This window comes from Elgaria multicarinata, chromosome 16 (assembly GCF_023053635.1).
Source record: "Elgaria multicarinata webbii isolate HBS135686 ecotype San Diego chromosome 16, rElgMul1.1.pri, whole genome shotgun sequence".
Classification (NCBI taxonomy): Eukaryota; Metazoa; Chordata; class Lepidosauria; order Squamata; family Anguidae; genus Elgaria; species Elgaria multicarinata.
Genome location: NC_086186.1, coordinates 17,364,359 through 17,388,417, shown reverse-complemented (window position 1 = coordinate 17,388,417; position 24,059 = coordinate 17,364,359). Strand labels below are relative to the sequence as shown.

The window sequence follows — 24,059 nt, the reverse complement described above, 5'->3', positions numbered from 1 at the left end:
GGGATGTAGAGATTGACGGACAGGAGGAAGGGAGCGAGGCGCCTCAACCCCGCCTACGTGAAACGCGCGATTACGGAAGCCGGGAGGGGGCCGGCGGCGTGCGTGGGGACGCCGGGCGGGTTGCTAAGCGACGAGGCGCTTCCTTGGTTACCCAGCGGAGGAGGAGGAGGAGGAGGTGGGAGAAGAAGAGGAAAGAGAGCCGCTGTGGAGACGCCGAGGACGGGAGGATGAAGCCGCCTCAGTGCCTGTGTCAGATTTGCACCTGCGGGTAAGAAAGTGATGAGGGGAGGGGGGCTCTTTATAACAGGTGTGTGTGTTGGGGGGCACATTCCCCCGTGACGTCACATTCACCTCAGGTGTCTTTTCCTCAGGCGGAGGCCGGGGGCGCCTGTGGCTCAGTCCAGGGGCGGTGGGTGGCTCCGATGCCAATGGGGCTGAGAAGCCGCTCTGGGTTTCTCTCAGAAACAGCCAGAACGCGAAAGGAGCTATCCAAGGCGTGGAACCTATTTTTTGGGGGGTGGGGAGGATTGGGTTCAGCACCTTGGACAGCCTCCTAAAACCCAGAGCGCATGCACAGCCCCACCAAAATCGGAGCCACCAGCCACCGCTGGCTCCGAAACTCCAGGGAGAACATCAAAGCGCCATTCACACGTGACGCGTTCCCTACACGGGTGTACGCAGGAGAGCCAGCGCCATGCGTTCCTTTCGTTAAATGTAGGCATTATTGAGATCACAGCCGATGGGAAGGGTGAATTAAAAACCCTTTCTATCCATGCTGCAGTTCTAATATAAAAATATTCTAAATAAATAAATAAAATAAATAAATAATAAAATCTCTCCTCTCAAGCTGCTATTTATTATTTATTTATTACATTTATATCCCGCTTTTTTTCCTCCAAGGGACCCAAGGTGGCATACAGAATCCTCCTCCTCTCCATTTTATCCTTATAACAACCCAGTGAGGTAGGTTGGGCTGAGAGTCTGTGACTGGCCCAAAGTCACCCAGTGGGTTTCCATGGCTGAGTGGGGACTCGAACTCGGTTCTCCCGACTCCCAGTCCAACACCATAGCCACTACACCACACTGGCTCTTCCAATTCACATTGGAAGGAAATCCACCATTGCTCCCAATGAGAGGTGGGTGTTTTTTTTACAGAATTGTAGCAAGGAAGGAAAAGATCAAATTCCCCACTTTACCTGTTACAATCCCAATAATTATCATTCTCCCCCGCAACAGTTGGTTATTGTATTTTTTAAAGTGTACATTAAATGCAAAGTCATTCATACCTGGTTTGATCCTTAGAACAATTAAATTTTTACTCTTCACCCTGAGAGCCATTACATATTCCTCTTACATTTCCTCAGGGTAAATATTTTTGGGTGTATGAGTGAGGTATTGCTTGAATTCTACACTCATAAAATGGGTTGCAAACTTCTCTTATATTCCAACATCTTTACTACCACAGCTGGCTCTTGAAAACATTTTTTAAAACACACACACAACTATCTCTTGATCCACCTTAGCCTCAATTGACACATTTTTAGGAATGATTCTTGTGTTTTCATTTTGAGGGAAGTTGATCCTTCCAATGGATACTGGCTTAAAAACCAATGGCCAGGAGCCAAAAAACCATGGAACTAGTTTTATGAGCTGAAAGGGGGTTTAGACTTTTTTTCTCTCTAGCATGAGCCTTCCATGTCATATAGCTGCTTTTTAAACCAATGAGGAATTTCAAAAGCAGTTTGGGATATGGGATGGGTGTCAGCTGTTCAAAGAGAGAGAGAGAGAGAAAAGGTAAAACATGTCAGTGTGAGCCTAAGCAGCCCTTTGGATCCTGGCCAATATAAGCATTGGATGACATGACACTGGAAGAGGCAAAGGAGCTTCAAGCCAAACAAATACGTTTCCAAGTTCTGCGATGAAACACCGCAGAATAAACGTGCTGTGAAACATGCCTACAAACAAATGGTTTGCAAAGTAAACATTGCCAACTATTTTGTGGTTAATAAAATCTCAAGTAGATATTGATTTAGGCAGTGAATTGAATTTGCTCTGCTTTGGCAACAGCACTACATGTTTCAATGGGAAGCCCTGTCGCTTAGGACTTGTTACCTGGGGACTAGAGGCGCACACATATTAGGGTTACTAAGAGGAAAAGCAACAACAGGAAAAATACATAGTAGACTTTTCTTCTTCTTTTAGATAATAGGGATTTTACTTCTAATTGCTAAACATTAGTTTTTTAACATGGTCAGTCTCATTGGCATCTATAGGACAATTTTTGTAAAGGCTAAGAGGACTGTATTCTTTCATCTGATAAACATTAGCATTTACTTGGAAACCAATGTGGGTGTAAGGCACATAGGTGGTTTTTCTTTTCTCCATGGCAAATTCCTTCTTTGCAGTCTATTGAGACAGCTGTGATTTTCTGAGTTCAACAGTTCACTGAGACCTAAAAACATGCCAGTGTATGTAGTATGCTGAATAATGCCCTCTGCTCCCATTATTTTCATGGTGCCCAAGCATATTCACACGATAGACTTAGGCTACAGTCTAATGAACACATACTTGGGAGTAAGCCCCATTGAACTCTGTGGGACTAATGATTAAATATGTGTAGAACTACATTGTTAAACTAGTTCAATATTCATCCCCTCTTCCCCGAGAACACTTGGAATTATAGTTCCATGTTGAGGCTATCCATCTGTAACAGAGGCTCAGTACTCTCTCCAAAGTTCAATTCTCAGGATTCTTTGTGAGGAAACCAGGACACTAAACTTGGTATAAAACTGATACTATTTTGTAGTGAAGATATGTCTAACATCAGCCTTCCTCAACCTGGTGCCCTCCAGATGTTTTGGATTAGAATTCCTGACTATTGGCCATGCTGGCTGGGGTTCAAGCAAATTGACATCCGAAACATTTGGAGGGCACTACTAGATTGGGGAAGGCTGCCTAATAGTGTTCACAAATTAAGGAGCTGTAATCCGTTATTTTAGCTATTATTATTATTATTATTATTATTATTATTATTATTATTTATTACATTTATATACCGCCCCATAGCCGAAGCTCTCTGGGCAGTTTACAAAAATAGACAGTACCCAGACAATAAGATGTAATCTATAATCTAGGTGTAAATGTTTTAAAGCATGTTGTGAGCATGTTGTGAGGGATACAGTTCGTTTGCAGGGTGCAGGTCCTGGCCAAAGTTTACAAAAGGAATTTTCAGAAAAAGATTTTTGTTTTTTTAAAAACCACAAAAATGTTCCTGTAACTGCATTTGTGCAATGTAAGTGTTGGGTCCCTTACAGCTCTCTTAGGAATATAAAGATCTGCTTACTTGTTTTGAAATGATACATTTTAAATCTGAACCAGGTGTTAATTACAGCTGAGCGTGAGATGCTCCCATAATGAGATGTAAATATTTAATTTAATTTATTCTATTTTTTTATACTAAAAAAATCCTGTATGGATTACAGAACTAGTGCTTAAGAGAATGACTTGTTTGCATGCACAGCCAAGAACTAGATTGCCTTCCTGATACAAATGTCAACTAGACATAATTTTTTGACCTTCTGAAACACTGAACAATCCAAGCAATAGCCAGACTCACTTCCAGCCAAAACCTGGGCCATGTTTGTTCATAAATGGGAACATAGAATATATGTGAGAGCTGGTTTACTTTATTTAACTCATTTTTAGTAATCACTGTCTTCTTTCAGTCATGGCCCTGTTACATTTACCCTGCCCTGGCATTTTAGCATGCTCCTACAAGGTGCAGCAAGAGGATAATGAGAGCCAGTGTGGAGTAGTGGCTAAAGTTTTGGACTGGGAGTCGGGAGATCCGGGTTCTAGTCCCCACTCAGCCATGGAAACCCACTGGGTGACATACTCTTAGCCCAACTCACCTCACAGGGTTGTTGTTGTGAGAATAAAATGGAGAGGGGAAGGAGGATTATGCACGCTGCTTTGGGTTCCTTGGAGGAAAAAGGGTGGGATATTTTATTTATTTATTTATTTATTGCATTTTTTTACCACCCAATAGCCGAAGCTCTCTGGGCGGTTCACAAAAAATATAAATGCAATAATAAATAACTAAATAACTAATGCCTTCTGGAGATTGATGTTTTTAGCAGGCTGTTCCCAGGATTCCAAGAACTGCCTTGCTGGATAGATGTCCATGCAGTTTCGCATCCAGTTCCCAACAGAGGCCGTGGGGTTGCTCACGTTGGCCCATTTGTCAGCCTCAGCATCTACTATTTATTTATTTATTACATTTCTATACTGCCCAATAGCCGGAGCTCTCTGGGCAGTTCACAAAAATTAAAAACATTCAAAGTATAAAACAACAATATAAAACCATAATATAAAATACAATATAAAAGCACAACCAGATAAAAACAGCAGCAATGCAAAATTATGAATTTAAAACACCAAGTTCAAATTTATTTATAGACTGTTAAAATACTGGGAGAATAAAAAGGTTTAGACCTGGCGTCTAAAAGCATATAATGCAGGTGCCAAGTGAACCTCCTTAGGGAGCTCATTCCACAGCTGGGATGCCACAGCAGAGAAGGCCCTCCTCCTGGTAGCCACCTGCCTCACTTCCTTTGGCAGGGGCTCACGGAGAAGGACCCCTGAGGATAACCTTAGGGTCCGGACAGGTACATATGGGAGGAGGCGTTCCTTCAGATAGCCTGGCCCCAAGCCGTTTAGGGCTTTAAATGTTAGTACCAGTACTATGTTTCTCTATGTGGAGATTTTATTGACCCTGTTCAGAAGACACTTTAAACCAAGGCTTTAACCACAGTGAATAAGGCTTTTTGCCTTATAGTTAAAGCTGTGGTTTAAGGTGTCTTCTGAACAGGGCCATTAACTGTCATGGCTAATAGCTACTGCCGGGCTTCTTTTCCATAAATCTGCGGCAGTGCCTACAGCAGAAAGATTTTATTTGGGATGGATAAGGAATGTGGGAAAGGGGACATCAGTGTGCTTGCCAAGCCAAGAGATTCACTTGCATTCAAGAGCTGATCATGTGCAATGTGTTATCATGGGACACAGTGCCTCAACCTTCCATTGTCTGCGGACTCTTTAGATCTTATATTTTCAGCTCTGGGTGGGTCTCTGTAGGCGACCAGGAATTGCATTCAAGCAATTGAGCAGGCTTATGGAGGCAGGCTGGAGCTCTCTGACCCTCCTCTGTGCTCAGTATAGAAACAAAATGGGCTGCTAACAGGAAGGAAGCCCCTTCCTCCATGCCCATCATAGAAATGCAGCTTTCTGCCCCTCCTCTGCCAGCCCTCATTATAGTAGACCATAGTAACATTTGTGGACTTATTTATAAGGGTGATTAAGAACACTTTATATAAATGGAGTCAAATGGTAAAGCTTTTTCATGTCAGGCTGCAGATGTAGATTTTACATGTGCATGTAACCCCATGCGAAAACAACAACAAAACTATCCGCGTGATGGAAAATTAACAAGTCAAGAAGATATGCTAGTTTTTATCTGCCGGGAGATTTTGAAGTAGAGGTCTCTCAGACATTAATTTCCTCCCTCCGTCTATGTATTTGTAGCCAGACCTGGAAAAAAATTGTAGAGAAAATGTGATGACTGTGTCAACTGGTCAAAATCCTTGGGAAATGGGGGCATGCTGGTGTATAGACACTAGATATTGTGTAAATAACTGTTGGAAAAAATGAGACCTTAGAAATTAAAGCTAAATATGAGACTTAGATTACTAAAAACTATTTCAAGGAAATGTTTGACAGAATATGTAAAAGTAAAAGAGAAAGAGAGAGGAAGAGGAGATGAGAGAGAGAGAGAGAGAGTGAGAGAGAAAGAAAGAGAAAGAGAAAAGCAGGAGAATGGTGACTGGTTGACTTCCTTCTGATGTCATAATTCATCACATCTCAATATATCATCCCTTGACAACTGCGGAAGGATGACAAGCAACCAGAAATGAAGGTGAGACCATTTTGATTTCAGGATTTTTCCATTTTTAGGTATGTAGCAAGTTTTTAAGATGCTACCTTGAATGTAGCTGTAGATAAACATGGTGATTGATAAGTTCTCAAGATCATAAGATGCAATGGGATTGAAAGTCTAACTGGCCTGTTGTGCCATGAGCCATCAGCAGTGACCGACTTCATCAGATGTATGTGGTCAGGATTATTGATCTTCTGCCTTATGAAGGTAAAGAGAAATTACTTAAGTGAGAGAGGAACGAAGGTTGCGTGGCCCTGGTCCGTCAAAACTGATATCCGCAGCCTGCTAAACCCTTCTCTTCTGCCTGGCCAGCTCTTTAGAGAGCCTGATACGTAAAGAGCCTCCTTGGTGAATTGGGTGGAGTGCTGGAACTAGACTAGGGAACCACAGGTTCAAGTCCCTGTTCACTTTCTGTCAACCTGACCTCCCTCACACAGTACATCTTTGAGGATAAAAGATGGAGGGGGCAGGACCATGGACTATGTCCTGAGTTCCTTGCAGGATGGGTAGGATAAAATATAATAATTAAAATAGCCCCATCCTTCCACCAGGAGGGCAGGAGATGGCTTAGACATCCCTTGATCCTAGTTCCCCCTTCTCCTAGCTCCAGTTAGGTTCGTCCTCCTAGCAAAGGAACTTCTTGAAGGGAATATTTGATGTACAGCCTATAAAATCTACAATGCTCCTGATAATAATGATAATATTTCAAGGGTTTCTTTTACAATTTGTAATATGTCCAGGAATTTTCAACAAAAGGGATACAACCTTCTCTGATGAGTCATCTTTGCTCCTTCGCATAGAAGAATAAATACTTGTCGACAGGTTAATCTTATTGATGTCATTTCTCTTTTTAGAAGCTTTACTGAACTTCCATGAGAGAGGTTTCGGTAGCCATAAATTCTACTGAATCCTCCTAGGAGTTTATCTCCTTGTCAGCATTATGCAACTCAAGTCCACTGGAGAAGTAGAAAACCTTCCAAAATACTACGTCCAAATCTATGCATTCTTTTCATAAACACCAAAGCATTTACATTTATAATTAAAAGCTTTATTGAGGAATTTATTTTGTTTATAAGTTGCCAGGGATCTATAAGCCCTGGTGGGCATTTGTGGTTCTCTTTATAATAAATCTTTATTAAGATTTATGGTCTGATGGGAAATGTTTTGGAGGAGTCAATAGGCCTAAAACAGCCATTTTGGTTTTTTGTGTCGGTTAGTATAGCTTCCTTACAATCTACAAGCCTACACTAAACTTTTCCAACCCAACATAGTTCATCTGAGACTTATAACTTTGAAAATGGACAGGCAATCTGGTGCACTCTGGATGTTTTGGGTACAATTCTCATCGGTTCCAGCCAACATGCCCAAGACAAGGAATTATGGGAGTTATAGTCCAAAACATCTGAAGGGCACCAGGTTGCCTGCCCCTGTCTTAGAGTCAATGAGCTGGTAGAATTTTGGATTGCACCATTGCAGAGTGAACTGGAAAGATTGCATTTTGACTGCTCCCCATGAAAACTCCCTGCCTGTATCAAACTAGAGAAAAAGGTTAGTGTATTACAGATTAATGTAGACTTCTCCGTGATGCGTTGGTTTACTACATGCAGGAAGCTATTAAATAGAGTAGCATTCATTAATATGACACCCCACATGCTGTCTGGTGTTACAGTCCAGAATTCTATCATCACATACTACTAAGCCCTTTTCTCATCTTCCATCCACATATATATTTACACTGCTCTGTAACAGCAGCAGCTCAGAGTGCCTTTTACTAGCTTCAACTGGTTCGCCAGCTACAGCCTCTTCTGGACAGGGATAGCTTGGCTGCATTAGTAACCTCAAGACTGGATTACTGCAATGTGCTCTATGTGGGGCTGCCCTTAAGGCTGCTCCAGAAGCTGGAGCTAGTGCAGAATGCAGCAGCTTGGCTGTTGTCAGGAGCTGCCTCCTTTCAGCATATAACTCCTTTGCTGAGTGAATCACACTGAATGCCTATTGGATACTGGGCCAGGTTTAAGGTTTTGGTCCCAAGTTCACAAAGTCCTAAACAACTTGGGACCAGGATACCCGAGAGAGCACCCTCTCCCATACCAACCTGCCTGGTCACTGAGGTCATCGGAGGGCATGCTCCTAGCGGTTCCATGTGGACCTATGGCCCGATTGGAATCCACCAGGAGAAGAGCCTTTAGTGTAGTGGCCCCTTCTCTGTGGAACTCTGTAGAATATATATGTGATGCTAAAAGAGATCTTGATAGTGTGAAATGCATTATTGTACTTCCAGAAGATCTGCAAGTGCTGTCTGTGATAAGTCATCAATACTAGTAGAAAAGGTTGATAAGGAGAGAAAGATTGGGTTCAGACCACACGATAACCAGTGGTGGTTTAAATAATCAACAGTCAATAGTCAACCATCAGTTATTTCCTCAGCCACCGTTGATTATTTCATCAACCGGAGTCGTAATGCAGAACGGTCAAAGTGGTGGCTGTCCAGCTGGCAGGATAGATTTTTGGAAGCAGTGGCTGATGGGATACTAGCGGGAGGACTGAGGGGGAAAAGAGGGTGGGGGATGAGTGAGTCAACTCAGCATGGACTAATAGTCAACTCAACGCTGATCCTCATCCACACTACGGTTGACTATTATCATGTTGTGTGAGGAATACACCCTAGATAAACAACAGTTGAGTTGATTACTACCCCACTGTTGATTATCCTGTCATCTGAACACAGATAGGATGAAGACAGATGAGTTGCTGCAGAATGAGCATCAGCTCAAAGCAGAGCTAAGCGTGAAGTCACTTAGATAACTTTGTACTTTAGTAGGGCCATATGCTTTGCATATTGAAGATAGCAAGTTCTGTTCAATTAAAACATCTGCCTGAGATTTTGGTAAACTGCCTCCACTGAAGCCAATCTTGTACTGCATATTTTTACCTAGTGTAAGACAGCATTGTGTATGAGGGACAGCAAGACACCTCTGTTGCCACAGTTCTTGCTAAAAACAGCTTGTTTGGAAACTTGAATTTTGGAATTAGAAAACTGTATGCAAAACAAGCACATGGTTAGAAATGTTATTTCGTCTGGTTGCACAACGTAGGTTCCTTTTGCGCAGAATTTTGCGCTAACAATAACGTACATAGCTTTCTGTTAAAAGCTTTTTCAGTCTTAAAAGTTTCAGGAAGTGATCTCAACTCCACACCTCCAGCCCTAGTTTGTGCTTGTCTTATCTTTGATTAATGTTTTCTTCATTTGCCTTTTGTTGTTTTTGTTGTTAAATCCCAGGCGCCACCGTTGCCCTCATAATCCCACGAGGATTTATGAACATGGAGGAGAGTCGAGCCACATGACAGAATACGTAGACAAATATCCTCTTTATGGTAACGTTCCTCCTACCCAGAGCCTCAAGCCAAAGCAGGAATATCAAAGCCATGGAGGGAAAATGGAAGGCATCTCAACTTTCAAGTAAATATTTCACAGTAATAGATAGAAGTTGGGGGGCCCAAGAAATGATAGTGAGGAGATGGATGGGACAGAAGAAGGATGACTGATATTTGGCTCTGGGTAAGCATGTGACCAATTTTAATCAAAAATATTCAATGGCTGGTGAATAATTTAACCTATATTTTATTCGGTCTGTTGCCTGCTTAAAGAAATCATAATCACTCACTTGTATTGTTTATGGAGAAAATCTGCCTAAATGTGCATAAAACAATAAGTCAGGAGGAAAAGAAGCATTCTTTGTTTTAAAAATGCACGTGTGTAACATAACACAGCAGAAACCATTTTAGAAAAACATTATGTTCTGGGTTTGAGAGAAAGGGGATTGCCTCTTCTAAGATGGCACATGCCATCTGCAGTATACATCAGTGCTTGAATAAACATAATTAACAGGGTTGTTGGGTTGTTTTTTCTCAATCCGCTGCACTATTAACCAGGGTCACCCGTTTAATAAATCCAAAGGTTTTAATCAACCAGACAGATTGATTAAATATTGCATCTCTATAGTATTTGGCAGCAACATCCATTCCTGCTTTCAAAGAGTTTTGTTCTTGAATACCTTCAACTGGGGGCCTTGCTAGACGAGGCCTTAGCGCGCTTTGAGGCCCGGTTTTCCTGCTGTGCGTCCAGATGACGCACAGGGGAATCCGGAGTCAGGCCGCGCTGAAGCCTCCCCTAACGTGCCATAAGCGAAGTCGCTTATGGCGCGCCTTTTCTGCAGCCCCGGCCTGAGGCCGGGGCTGCGGAACGTCTAGCAAGGTCTGTGGCTTTTTGCGGCTACTTGCGAGTAGCCAGGAAAAGCCACGGACTGGGCACAGCGCTCAGCACTGTGCCCATCGGGCCGGGGGGATCCCGGGGGGGGGAGATAGGAGGGGGAAGGCCGGACCAGCAGGAGAGGGGGGGGGACAGCCGGACATCGGGGATGGGATGGGGGCAAGGGACAGACAACCGGGGATGGGATGGGGGCGAGGGACGGATAATTTTAGGGAAAAAAACCACTTACCTTCTCCGGAGTCTTCGGGGCGCACGTGGCCCCTTTAACAACAACAACAACAAAATGGCCGACGCTGCAGGGCTTCGGCCGTCTAGGAGGCGGGGCGGCGCGTGCTAAAGTTAGCGCGCCGTCACCCCGCCTCCCTGCTGGCTTATCTGGCTGGGTCTAGCAAGGCCCTCAGTTTTATTGATTATTGTCACAGCCGTTGGCTATTTAAACCCGGCCCTTTTTGCTTTCCTTCCTCCAGGTCTGACTACCTTCCATATGATGTGGCAAATCGGCCTGTTCGGGTACAAGAGGAATACAAACCGACAGCTGGAGATATTGACCTGGCAACCACTTACAGAAGGGATTATAACGCTCACAAAATAGAACCAGTGGTATTAGTAAGACCTGTAGAAAGGAAATCTATTAGAGGAGGCAAACTGAATACCATACCCACTTACCAAGGTAAAAGCTCATGCTACTTTTACAAAGAGAAGCAGGATGGCAGAATGGTTATGCACCAAATTGCCACAGTGTAGAGGTAATTGTTGGCTTGGCTGTTGCAGTGTGGCCAGGCAGTTGCCCTGTAATAAGTAGGAGTCGGTTGGCCGTAGATTCTTTCGTTAAGTCATGTCTTTCTAATAAAGTGCACAATGTCAGTTAGCATCATTGATGGGTTCTGAGACAAAATACTAGTCTCTGCTGTGGCTTAATGCATATCTGTGGTGCTAACAATCCTAAGCAGGTTTATTCTAAATTAAGTCCCATGAGTTCGTTCAGTGGGGTTTTTATCCCTGGGAAAGGTGTTTAGGATTTTAAATGAAAACTGGTTTAATACATCCATTCCCTTTTCTCAATGAACATTGGGAATTGCATTTGTATATGCGTGTATTTTAGAGAAGCTAGAGATCTTTAAGAATTTTGAACACCTGCACCAAACTACAGTTCCCAGAATTATTGAGAGAAACTATAAAATGCTATAAAGGTTTAGTATGGATATTCCATCACTTAGCTGTTTCTGGCTCACAGTGGTGGAAAGCAATCGAATACAACCCTCCAGTGCCATCAACAGCCACTTTGCTGGCAGGCTGGACACACAGTTCATGTAGACTACAATCTACTCTCAAGCCAGCGATACAGTAAATTAGCGATTTCAGAATCTGTTAGTAAATATTGTTTCTGTCTTAAAGCTGACTATAGGGTCTGGGAAGTTCAAAAAAGGGAGCCAAATAAAGTGGAGAACACCTACCATCCTCCCACGGAAAAGTTTGGAAACACCACTACCTTTCAAGATGCCTTTTTCCCTAGGGAGCTCAGCCTCCGGAAAAGTTTTAAACCCACTGCTATGACCAAGCTCTCAGACCAGCCTTTCATCAGTGTTACGAGTCATCGCACTGACTATGTTCCTCATCAACTAGAACCAAAAGCAAAAATGACAAAAAAAGAATACAAGCCAAATAGCCAACCCTTTGAAGACGTCACAACCCACCGGCGTGATTTTAGAGGTCTTGTTGCTGAACCTCCGAAAAGCTTCAAACCCGAACATTCCAAAGCGGAGCTAAAGGCTCATTTTGATGGAATCACAGAATTCCGCGATCGTTTTCAGCCGTGGGCAATTTCCTTACCTGAAGTCCGCAAAGCAAAAGAATATGTTCCACCCACAGGTAACATGGATTTAAATTCCACCAGCCACCTTGATTATATTCAACATGATATCAGTCCAATTGTTCTCATGAGACCATTGGAAAGGAACAAGAGAAGTAATGCACCCTTCCAAGGGAACACAACTATGAGGGACTCCTTTCAAGCCTGGGACACCTGCCGGCCAGAAATTGTCAAGAGGTCCCAAGAAATTCCAAAGGCTTCTGGGAGATTTGATGATATGACTACCTTCAGAGCTCATTATATACCACACCATATTGTCCCAACTCAGAGCTGCAAACCTTTGAAGATGGCACTATCTAGTTCAGCACCTTTTGAAGATGGAACCATGTACCGTACAGAATATACTCCAAAGAAACAACACATCTGCCCAGCAACCTATCCGTCTCCTCCAGGATATGTGTTCGTCAGCACTGATTCTCGTGGTCACAAATTCTTCCGCAGGGTTACACCAGATGTCAATAAGATTGCTCAAACAAATGGTAATCATGTTCCAAAAGAAATAGCAGTTATGTCATAACTCATAATTGTAGTAGCTTGCTCATAAGCATGCTGGAAATTATCATGCAATGGGCAGACTATTATAATAGCTCTAAGTATTCTAAATAAGCACACTTAGGAGATTTTTTGGGAATCTGAGTACTAAATGTTTACAGAATTGATGAAAACTTCCATTAGTAAAATTCGAATCAATGCTTTCTGTAAAATCTCTTTTCTCCAACTGCATCTTAAAACAGCAGCTCATTTTAAGAAGATGTGGTTTTTCTGGCAATAATTTGACAATTTATTTTAATACGAACACTGCTGAATTGTATTATTTCAATATAATTGTGCACTGTTCTTACATACATCAATCCAGCTCAAAGTAGCCATGATTCATGTCCCACTGGAAGCCACGGAACTTAAGCTTATTTTTATTTATTTATTTACAATATCTGTATACTGCTTATCAACCACAATGGTTCTCAGAGTGATATACAGTAATTTAATCAGTTTTATAGGTTGGCAGTATTGCCTTCACAATAACATCCAGAATATGAGGTGGTGTCGATTGTAGCATCATGTGGCTCCTGGCCCTGCTGTCTTGCAAGGTGGTGATAGAGCACAGATGTTCTTCCAAGTCACTTCTCCAGTCCACCAGGTATTCCTGCTGCCGCCACTGCTACTCTGAGCAGATGGTATCCACAGCTACCACCTCCTTGGAATGAGCTTGTTCAGTTGGCTTCAGTGGGCTGTCGAACACAATTCTATGTATGTTTATTCAGAAGGAAATCCTACTGTGTCCAAGGGGGCTTATTCCCAGAGAAATATGCATAGGATCGCAACCGTATCTGTGGCCTTAATCATGACTAACTTTAGCTGGCTTGTTCCAGATTATTTGAATCAATTTCACTTTAAAAACATTACAAATCATTAAAATGTGTAAATGATAAATCTATATTTTAGAGTATGTTTTCAGCTTTGATTTGACTGTTAATCAAGTTTTAGATTTGGTCCGTGATGCTAAGTCTGTGAAACAGTGAGCAATTGCTCCAGTGAATGCTTCACATCACTTTCAGATGATTGAGTGTATCAATGATTGTGTGTTACCTTGTACTCATTATTTTAGGAAAACCATTTTATAACTGAAGTGTCATGTAATCCCATGTACTGTATCCCCAAATCACCAGTTCAAAGACTGAGATGAAGGACTGGATGGTATCAAAAGAACACAATAAATCATCCCAAAACGGGACAGGAAAGAACTTCTGGGAATGTTTGTTTTGTATCACTCCCACATGGCGCTCTTGGTATTCTCACAGAGTAACTGAAATTACAGCCCGTTGGTTCTCTTTGTCCTATGTAAATTTAATGCTCTAGAAGTGGTTGGTGGGAATCAAATTAAAACCATTTAAGTTGTACTGTTTATGTTTTCTGTCCCTTGAAGTATATTTAAGACTATAGCTAGGCTAGGAGTAGAAGTTTTCAATCTACAGAGGTTCAGTTCTGACACAGCAGTGTGTCTCTCTCTGTGTGTGAGTATTTGTGTATATGTACACATACACATACATACATACACATACTATATATGTGTGTGTGTGTGTGTGTGTGTGTGTGTGTGTGTGTGTGTGTGTGATCAGATTCATGGACAGGCCCCAGTCTGGAAACATGCTTTCAATATCATCTTCTGATGATAAGAGCCAGAGCATTGCTTTGTTTGAGTCTTGCTCTTTCCAAGCGTTACCTCTGTGCTTATGGTTTGTTCATCCCTTAATTACAACATCAAGTGAATGTTTGCATATGCAAATAGGTTGTCATAGCTCTAAAGCCACTGACAGACCTTCTATATTGCCTTGCCTCACCCTGCCCCAAAGCCAGTGCTCACCATTGGAGCCAGGTCAGATATTCAGCTGCCCATCATTGTGCATACCTGCTTGATTGGAAGCTGGAGAGAAACAGATTGGCAGGTGCGATGCAGCCAAGAAAGGAAACCATAAATCTGAGTTTATGCAGCTGGGTGGCAAGATGGAGTCTTGTGTAGGCTCCAAGGGTATGCTGTTGGTTGGGGGGAAGGTGTCTGTCTAGATGCTTGCCTGCTCTCCCATGCTCATCTTGTATATTCCTTTATAAGAATTTTTCAACAACAGACATCTCAAGTCCCCAGTACGCACCTATTACAAAGAAACCAATCCTATAGTAGCAACAGCCATTGGTGGAACTAACAACTGCTTGGTGGAGATGGGAAATGTAGGTTTTTTGGTAAACCTGAAAAATGTCACTGACAAACCACTCCCATTTATAGCTTCATCCCACATACCTGTTTCCCTCGAATTATCCCCATAGCGCTAAGCTGTCAGTGTTGTTGTTGTCGTTGTTGCTAAATCACACCCTGGGCGGCAGCGCTCCTAAGATCCTTTGCAAAGGGTTTAAAGAGGGAAATGTAAAACATCATTAAAAAATCAATGGATGACCTAATCCGATTCAAATCTGGTATGCTTAAAGCTCCCCTTAATATCTATTACTATGCCAATTTTGATGTCTTTATCTTTAAAGCTTACGCAGATGTAAGCATTTGTTTAATTTTTCTCAAATCCTGCTCCTGCTCCCCAGTGGCCGCTCGGAAAACAACAAATGATACGTTCGAAAAGTACTAGCAAAATACTTCGATTCTTTTCCCTTTATAGCACAATTAAAGCAGGATGCATGGGAGTACTTTACAGTCAAAGCAGATTATAAGGTGGAAAACTTCAGAGTCCTTTGCACGCAATTCGCAGTGATTGCACAGTATATCGCTGGTGTGATAACGCTCATAGTCATGCAGCTGGGATAACCAAAGTGTTCATTTTAGTTAATATCAAAATTAATCTTATGAACAAATAGCGTTAGGCATCTTTGGTTAATGTGGTGGCAGCAGAATAGCCTACAGATGATCATATCAAGCTGCTGTAAGTAACAAACATCCAAAGTTCTAATTCCCTAGAACATGCTTCCAAAACCAAAGTACTAGCAAAAAAGAGAGAATGCTTGCAATTAATTATTATTTTCTAATATTAAATACAAAAAAAATGATTTTTTTTAGTAATGAGGCAAAAAGTACGTTCCAAAACCTTTATTACACACTGTACAAAAAATATTGCACTTTTAGATCAGATAATAAATATATACAGAAGTATATTACATGTGTTTTAATTTAACAAAAACAGTATAAACAAACAAGACACATGACTGATTTAAAATCTTGGGCAATGATCCAGCCAAAGTTAATTGCTCTAAAGTTGAATTTGATTGAATGGAAGGGAGTAAAGCACAGGTTCTGCTCTCCCTTTAAGATCATTGTGCCTTAAAAGAACAATTTATATATTCAAGCAGAATCAAATCATGATGTTTCCCCTGCTGTAACGCAGCAGTTTGCAAATGGGAGGACTGCATTTTTAGAAGAGGTTTTCTCGTGTTAAAAACTCCCTGCAAGCAGAAAGCTAGCATGTTGAGGAGCAGGTTTTATCCTAGACTTCTCCAGGCACTGTGTTTTTCTAGCTGTGGGGAGCGGTTTTTACCTCCTCCGCACCCCCCATAGTGAATGTTCAAACATGCAAATCCTCTCACCCAGAAAAAAAAAAGTCGTCCTTTGATTCAACTGACCATTAACTGGCCCAAGATGCTTGCTTTCAGTTTCATAATCAGGTTATATCCCTTCTTTGCAGTCAGCCAAGGACATAGGTTCTCACATTAAAAGCTTTCTATACAGTAGTGCTAGTTTAATTGTCAGTGAGGCAAATCCAAAAAAGCACAGTGCGTTCATCTTTTCCTAATACCATCTGAACAGAAACAAAGTCTTGAGTGTTGCTTTTCTGACCTTATACAAGAGGGTCACATTTAACAAAATATGCCTTTTGGCATTTGTACAAGAGTTGCAAATGAAAAGCAAGCAGATTAAAAACAAACCTACAGAACGTCCTCTGCTTCAGCATTAACAATATCAGAAATACCCTGATAGGTCAGACTGAAGGTTCATCTAGTCTTGCATTCCTGTCTCTAAACAGTGACCAAAATAGTCCTGGGAAACACAAGCAGGGCATGAAGGCAGCAGTCCACCCCTGTTCGTTTGTCCACATCAAGCATATTCAGAGACAGACTATCTGAAGCTGGGGTTTCTACAGAGCTTTTGTGGCTAATAGCCACCGATGGGACATGAATTTGTCTAATTGCCTTGCAAAGGACCACAGCTCAATGCTAGAGGCACCTGCTTTGCAGGGCTGGGGAAAGCTCCCTGGCTGAATCCCTAGACATTCACTGCCAATCAATGTAGACCAGACTTCCCCAGCCTGGTACCCCCTCCAGATGTTTTGACTACAACTCCCAGCACTCTTCACCATTGGTCATGCTGGCTTGGACCAATGAGAGTTGAAGTAAGGGTTGGCATCTACAGGGCCGGTGCTACCATAGAGGCCACTCAGGCGGCCGCCTAGGGCGCCAAGCTAAGAGGGGCGCCGGGCACAGTGCGTTGGCTGTGAGCCGTCCCGTCCCGAGGATTCAGCTGGGCCTGGGTGGGCAAGATGGCACCCCGTGCCCACCCAGCCGAAGCGAAGCCAGGGACGTTGGGGTGGGGGTGGGGCAGCTCCACATTCGGACTTCTGGAACATGCCCGGAAGAGAGAGAAAGAGAGAGAATGTATGGGTGAATGTGGTGCCTGGGGTCTTTGAGTGAATGCATGTGTTCATGCGTGTGTTTGTTTGGAGTGAGTGACGCTGAGTGTGCGCGTGCGCACGTGTGTGAGTTGGGGGGGGATGATTTGGAGGTGATATTCCTATTAAATAATGCATTTTAGACCCATAGACATTCCTTTCCAATTTGTTTGCTATAATTGGCATGACGTATTTCTTTCGCTTTAAAATAAATTTAGCAGTTTCAAGTTTTGTGCTTCTTATTTTTTCCTGGAAACATATGTTCTTAAAAATCAAAGTTGGCATTTTTGGTGTGTGTGTGTGTGTGTGAGAGAGAAAGTAGCTCACCTTGCCTAGGGCGCAAAATAGTCTGGCACCGGCCCTGGGCATCTAGTGCACTTGCTGAGGGCCACATCCCAGCAGAGGTCCCCTGACAAGACACACACACCCCTAGATTTGCTGCTCCTCTTCATCCTTGCAACCTGCTTGTTCACCTGCCTCTAACTCTGGAATAGACAACAGCGGTGGTGAGAAGGTGGAGCAGCAGATGCTACTTGCTCACTGGCTCTGTCAAGCAAGCAAGTGGAAGCAATAATGAGAAAGAGGATGAGGAGTAATGGCAGCTGGTGGCCATGGTGGTGAGAAGGTAGCCTCACTAAGAGAAGGCCCCCACTGAGAATGACTTGCCCAAGGGCTCACAAAAACCTAAAGCTGGCATTGGTTGAACATCTGGAAGGCACCAGGTTTGAGAAGTCTGGTGGACACAATGCAGAGCTAGATGGACCAATGATCTGGCATGGTGTAAGGCAGCTTCCTAGGTTCCTATGGCAACATATTCCACAAGTTAATCGCGCAAAGGCAGCCTTTTTGGTTCTAACCCAAGTTTACTGGGTGAACCTAAGTTCAAATATTATAGAAGCGGGGCTAAAAACACTTCCCCCTCAATTCACTTTCTCCATACCATGTATAATTTTATAGATATCTATGGTGTCCCTCTGTCATGATTTCCTAGCCACCAGCCTACCCATCCAGCCACCTGAATTAAAGAACCTCAGAGCCTCCGCTCATAGGGAAAGCGTTTGAACCTCTTGATAATTTTGGTTGTTCTTTTCAGTACCTTTCCCAACTCTAGGGGTGTGTGTGTTTTCCTTTTCAAGATGGGGTAACCAGAACTGTACAGTTCTATTTCAAATGTGGCTGCCTTTATTTATATTTCATACTGTTTGTATTTTTCAAGAGTTTTTCTGCCAGACTTTACGCGCACAATTTGTATGGCAGAAAAGAGCTACTTGAGGTTGTAGTTCTGAGAATTGACTAGCATGCAATAACTCTAAATGCATAATAGTCAGGATGGATGAAAAACAAATGAGACTGATATTTAACATATGTCTGTCTCAATGTAGAACAGCTCTTTCTGTTTGTTTGAAGCGGAGGGGTGGGGGAGTTCCCCTTCCAATGACTGGAAAAATATAGAACAGTTCTTCAAGGGCAATCCAGCCTGACAGATACTTTTGGCCAGAGATCTGTTCTTATTCCCATCGGACCAAGTCGAAGAGAACAGTTCTCAAACATAAAACCCAAATTCCAAGCTCCCGTATAGAAACCTTGGATCCAATTTTATATTTGACTAATCACGCCCTAGCTTTGATCCGATTCCAACAAGAGTAAAGTGGAAGTGTAGGCCCCCTCCCACCCTCCAAAATGACGCCTCATTGATTCAAACACAATTGCATGGCAGCCTGAAAAATCGTAACGGCAGGTACGTTGCCTTTTACTGCAAGCACTTAAACAGAGGAAGGAAAGTGGGCTTGTGATCTGTCTGACAGCTAATCTCAATAAAACAAGGGCTGTGATAATATCCTTTTTGTCAAAATGTTAAGGAATTGCAGCCACTGGAGTGGGTGTGGGTGTGTGCACAGGCTGCTGTTTCCATACGTTTTGAGAATAAAGTGTATCAAACTAGGAAGGCAGCAAGCAAAGCGAAGTGGTTGCTACTTTCCAATATTTCTTTTCCCCAAAGTCCATGTATGCTAAATGCCAATTGCCTTTGTACTGCAGGGAGTCTTATTGGAGCCAATGAATTCCCCCCTCCCCAGCCAATCCCATTAAAGTTGTAATGTTTTACAGACAAAGGGTTATGATGATATTTGCCCTCAAAGCTTACATTATAACAAAAGCCAGGAGAGCTTGTGGGGAGGAGAGGCAGAGACCAGGGAGGTGGGGGGATTCTTGCCCAGAATTTTCATATAGTGTCCTTTTCATCAACCCCGTGAGTTCTTTGTTGACTGTTTGCATTGTACAGAGAGACCGGGTTGAATCAAAGCTCGCTCTCCTCGCGGCATCTTCACTGCGGCATCATGAACTTCCCATGGAAGAAAAACCTTCTCCACATGACTGACAACACCTTTGTTTGTAGAGGTCTATCAAGCATAATTTTAGTTGCTTTACAAATGTACAGTAGTGAGTTGTGTCCTTGCACTCGCCTTCTGAAAAATACATTGAAATGTGACAAGAGTGAAGAAAAAAAGGACAGTTACATCACCGCAGGTCAGAATAAGCGACGCTTTGACGCTAATGTCCTAGGCCAGCATCTCATTTGGGGGCAGTGGGAATGTAAGACCTAAGTAAAATGCTAACCTCCTCTCTCCTTGCATCTTTCGCAAAGCTATTGTGGAGAAATCTGCAGGCTGCTTGATGACTCAATCATGAACGAGTTGCATTAAATGAATATTGGTCCAGTCCACTGTCTGAGCCTAACTTAGATGTCCTTTGGCCTTTTTAGTTCTTCAGTACTAAATGGTTTGCTGAACTTGGGGCAATGTCACTTAGTAATTATTTGGGAGGGTGGGTTTACTATCAAGTTCATTCTAGAACTAGAGTTCAGCACCACTCTCTAAATGCAATTTGCCACAAGCTGAACAGGAAGTTCAAAAATGGAAATAAACTTTTACATACTGTCACAGGAAGTGACATTGCAGTGTCGCCAGGTCACCGGTCTCTTCCTCCAGGCACAGGACTGATCCGCTACAGGTCTTTTATTTCTCCTGTGTATGCAGCTGACTTGTCGAGACTGGAACCCACTGCCACAATCTACAGTGCAGGGTCGCCAGGGACCAGTCCGCCAATGCACGTCACATTTGTCTGAAGAACAGTTTCTTCTAATGGATGATCTGCAGGACAGGGAAGGAAAAACAAACCAACAAACCGAGATGCAATTTGAGTTGTAGTCCAAGATAAGATGTTCTTTAGGACTAGGGTAACCATATGGAAAGGAGGACAGGGCTCCTGCGTCTTTAACAGTTGCATAGAAAAGGGAATTTCAGCAGGTGTTATTTGTAGATATGGAGAACCTGGTGAAATTCCTTATTCCTCACAAAAGCTAAAGCTGCAGAGGCTTTACAATTCTTTTGTATCTGGTCAAGAGGGCAGGGCTCCTGAAGCTTTAACTGTTGTGATGAAGAGGGGGGGGGGTTCACCAGGTGCTGCATGCATACAAGTGACACCTGAGGAAATGACCCCATATCAACTCCTGATCTGATGATTTGACCTGGAGTGGAAGATGTGACAACCAACCACATCTAGTGGACTAACAGATGTGGCAGTGGGTGACCCACACCTTCCCAGTAATCAGTGGAGGATGGTGGCTTGGATTTCAGTGAATAAAGGAGCTATCCAAGGTGCTGAACCTATGTTTGGGATAGGGCTCAGTACTTTGGACAGCTCCTTTAGAATTCTGGCTGGTTTTGACTGAAACTCAGAATGGATTTACAGCCCCACTGAAATTATAGCTACTAGCCTCCACTGCCAGGAAAAGAAATGCATGGCATCATGCCTGCCGAAAGAAAATAAAGAAAAAGTTAAGATGTGTCAAGGGCAATTCCTTCTGGGGACGACTGTACCTTTTCCTGTCATCACACAGTGAGTTTGATGCCATAGATCCATTCCGATACTGGCACTGAACGAGGCGGTGCTGTAGGCCCACTCCACGCCCCACGCAGGGGCCGGTGCACTGAAAAGAAAGGGGAGAAGCCGCACCCATTAGCAAGGCAAATCTGCCTTTATTATTCTCCCCATGCAAACTGCAAAGAATGTAAATGTGTAAAGACATTAGAGCCCATCTCTATCCTGTTCTCTCATGTAAAGTACAAATGCCAAGAAGTCATCCTAATTACCCACATGTTTAGTTTTTAATTGGTTTTTAATGCTCTATGTGTGTATGTACTGTGTTTTAGAGTTTTAAATTTTGTATTCTTGTTTTTATCTCAATTTTAGAATTTCTGTAAACTGCCCAGAGACCCCTGGCTATGGGAGTGGTATATAAGTATAATAAATAAATAAATAAATAAATAAAGTTAACCGCTATGGCCTATTTCCATATGGAAGCTTGGATGCATCCACCCACATCCAACATAGTTGCTGATCCTTTGTGGGACAAAGTAAATTAACTGCAATGTGGGATACAAATTCTGAAATTCACCGCAGACACTATGAGCATGAGGGGCAGGTTTAGTAGATGGGACATATGAAGTTGCCTGATACTAAGTCCAACTACTGGACCATTTAGCTCAGTATCGTCTGCTCTGACTGGCAGCAGCTGTCCAGAGTGTCAGATGGAAGTCTTTCCCAGCCGGGGATTGAACCTGAGACGACAATGATGACATCACCACCACCACCATCATCATCATCATCATCCCCATCATCCCCGCCTTTATTTCTTTTTTCCCATAGGGGCAAAAAGTCAGTCCCCCTCGATTGATCTGCTCAAAATTTTGCATGTAGATAGATATGGTAATTTGCTAGTGGATTAGCTAGGTTTGGTGCATAACAAAGCTTAGGATGTTATGGGGAAAGGATTAGTCACCCATATAGGGCCTCATGAACAGAAGTTAGCATTGACCTTTGAGATATAGGTCTGTGAGGAGTTGTAGCATAGGCTACATTTGACTTTTTTTGAGAGTGAAAATTTGAGAAAAAAGAGTGAAAAATGGATGGAAAGCTGCCGAATTTGCCAAGTTACGAGAGAATGGGCTAACTAGCAGTTAGGTTGAAATCCAGCAAGATCGGTCATGCATTGGGGGAGATGTGAGCTTCCCAAACCATTAAATTACCTGGCCCCATGGATGAATGTTCCATTCTGTGCATGAATGGCCCACACAAGGTTTCCTTTCCAAAGGGCGGTCTTGGTGGGCGCAAGCACCCGGAGGCAACGTCACGGCGGTGCCGTTGGCTTTGACTTGCTTGCAGAATCTCTGCCGCTGGCGAAACCCATTACCGCATGAAGCAGAGCACTCAGACCAGGCACTTGTGGCCCATCTGAAGATGGAAAACGGGGGAAAGCGTGAAGCGTAAAAGACACAGCAAAACCAAACCTTTGTTATTTCTTTTAAAAAGAGTAAATAAGTTCATAATTGCAATCTCAGATGTAGGGAGTCTAGAATCAATGACGGCTATACTATGCACAGTGGCTCCATCTTCAATAGCCATGAGGGTTACATGGCCCTTTATGGTGAGAGGCAGTGTGTCCCTGAATACCTGCCATGTTTGTGGGATTCCCAGAGGCATCTTGCCAGCACTGGAAGAACCAGGATGCTGGACTAGAGAGGCCTTTAGTCTGAATCTAGCAAGGCTCTGCTTCTGTTCCTCTGTCAGCTCATCACAAACACAAAGGGAATCTGGTCCCAGAGGTACATCACAGCACTAGCAATCTGGTTTCAATGGGAACGCATCACTGATAAGGGTTTGTGTGCGTGTTTGTGCATGCATCACACTGTGTGTGTGTGTGTGTGTGTGTGTGTGTGTGTGTGTGTGTGCATGCATCACATCACATCACAGCACCAACAATCTGGTTTAAATGTGAGACTGAATGCATGGGAACTTCTTCACTGATAAGGGTTTGTGTGTTTTTGTGCATGTTTCACATTTTTAAAAATTACCAATGCAGTTTATGTCTGAACCACAGCTAAGGCTCCTAGCATAGGAAAAAAACTTCTTTGCCTTATATGCTAACTATCCATTCATCAAGATTTTCTAGGCTGTGCCCATGTATTAAGACTGACCATCACATCTCTTATCACCTTAGCTTCACACAGAATTCACTTTACAGAACGAAGGTTTATTGTTATGGCTCCTGCATTTCTGGATGGTCATTATAAGGAATCACCTTTGGAACAACATTTTGGTGTGCCTTATAAAACAACTATAGAAGACATAGTCCACTATAGTACTTTGTATCTTCCATACAACAACACTCATGAAAAATATCCATCTGAGTGTAGTTACAGAAATTTTTTGTTACTCCAACTGAGTTTGTATGCTTTTTGTTATTAGACAAGGACAATTATCTTACAGAGCGTGTTTCCTTATTTGCATTGGCAGCCAGGAACTGAGAGTCAAAATTTTGGCCCAAATTGGAATGTTGTTTGCAATGGCTTATAGCAAAGCAAATAAAATTCTCTCTCTCTTTTGACTGATGGCATTAGCAGCTACCTGCCTGGAAGCAAGTGGGGTCTAACAAAAGGGCATCTCCACTTTTGTAGTTAGTTTCACTATTAGTAGATGCTAGAGACAGAGGGTGGTCCTCATGCCATGCTCGTTGTAAGTTTCCCTGGAGTGTCTACCTGATCACTGTAAGAGGCAGAAAAGTTTATTAGATGGACTTTTGGCCTAATCTAGCAAGGCGTTAATGGGAGCTTCCCTCCTGGGGCTAATATTATTTCATCAGCTGCAGAGGGGCGGGGGTTCTTGGGACTGCAGCAGGGGAAAAACGGGTTAAATCTCCCCTTCTTGCAC

At 42.9% G+C, this 24,059-nt stretch overlaps 2 protein-coding genes across 2 annotated transcripts in view; one reads left to right on the top strand and one right to left on the bottom strand.

Annotated features, from left to right (window-relative positions):
• Positions 1 to 227: 227 nt before the first annotated feature.
• SAXO2 (stabilizer of axonemal microtubules 2) lies at positions 228 to 12,649 on the top strand. The gene is made up of 4 exons (XM_063142334.1): positions 228 to 268; positions 9,273 to 9,452; positions 10,730 to 10,932; positions 11,658 to 12,649. The coding sequence occupies exons 1-4, from the start codon at positions 228 to 230 to the stop codon at positions 12,647 to 12,649; spliced, it is 1,416 nt and encodes a 471-aa protein (XP_062998404.1).
• A 7,518-nt stretch (positions 12,650 to 20,167) lies between these two features.
• Positions 20,168 to 24,059, bottom strand: part of ADAMTSL3 (ADAMTS like 3) — a 268,514-nt gene continuing 264,622 nt past the window's right edge. Inside the window, exons 28-30 of the mRNA XM_063142573.1 lie at positions 22,379 to 22,583; positions 21,170 to 21,279; positions 20,168 to 20,440 (exon numbers count right to left, since the gene is read on the bottom strand). Coding sequence (XP_062998643.1) covers positions 20,218 to 20,440; positions 21,170 to 21,279; positions 22,379 to 22,583 — 538 coding nt within the window. The 3' untranslated portion in view covers positions 20,168 to 20,217. The remainder of the gene's footprint in view (positions 20,441 to 21,169; positions 21,280 to 22,378; positions 22,584 to 24,059) is intronic.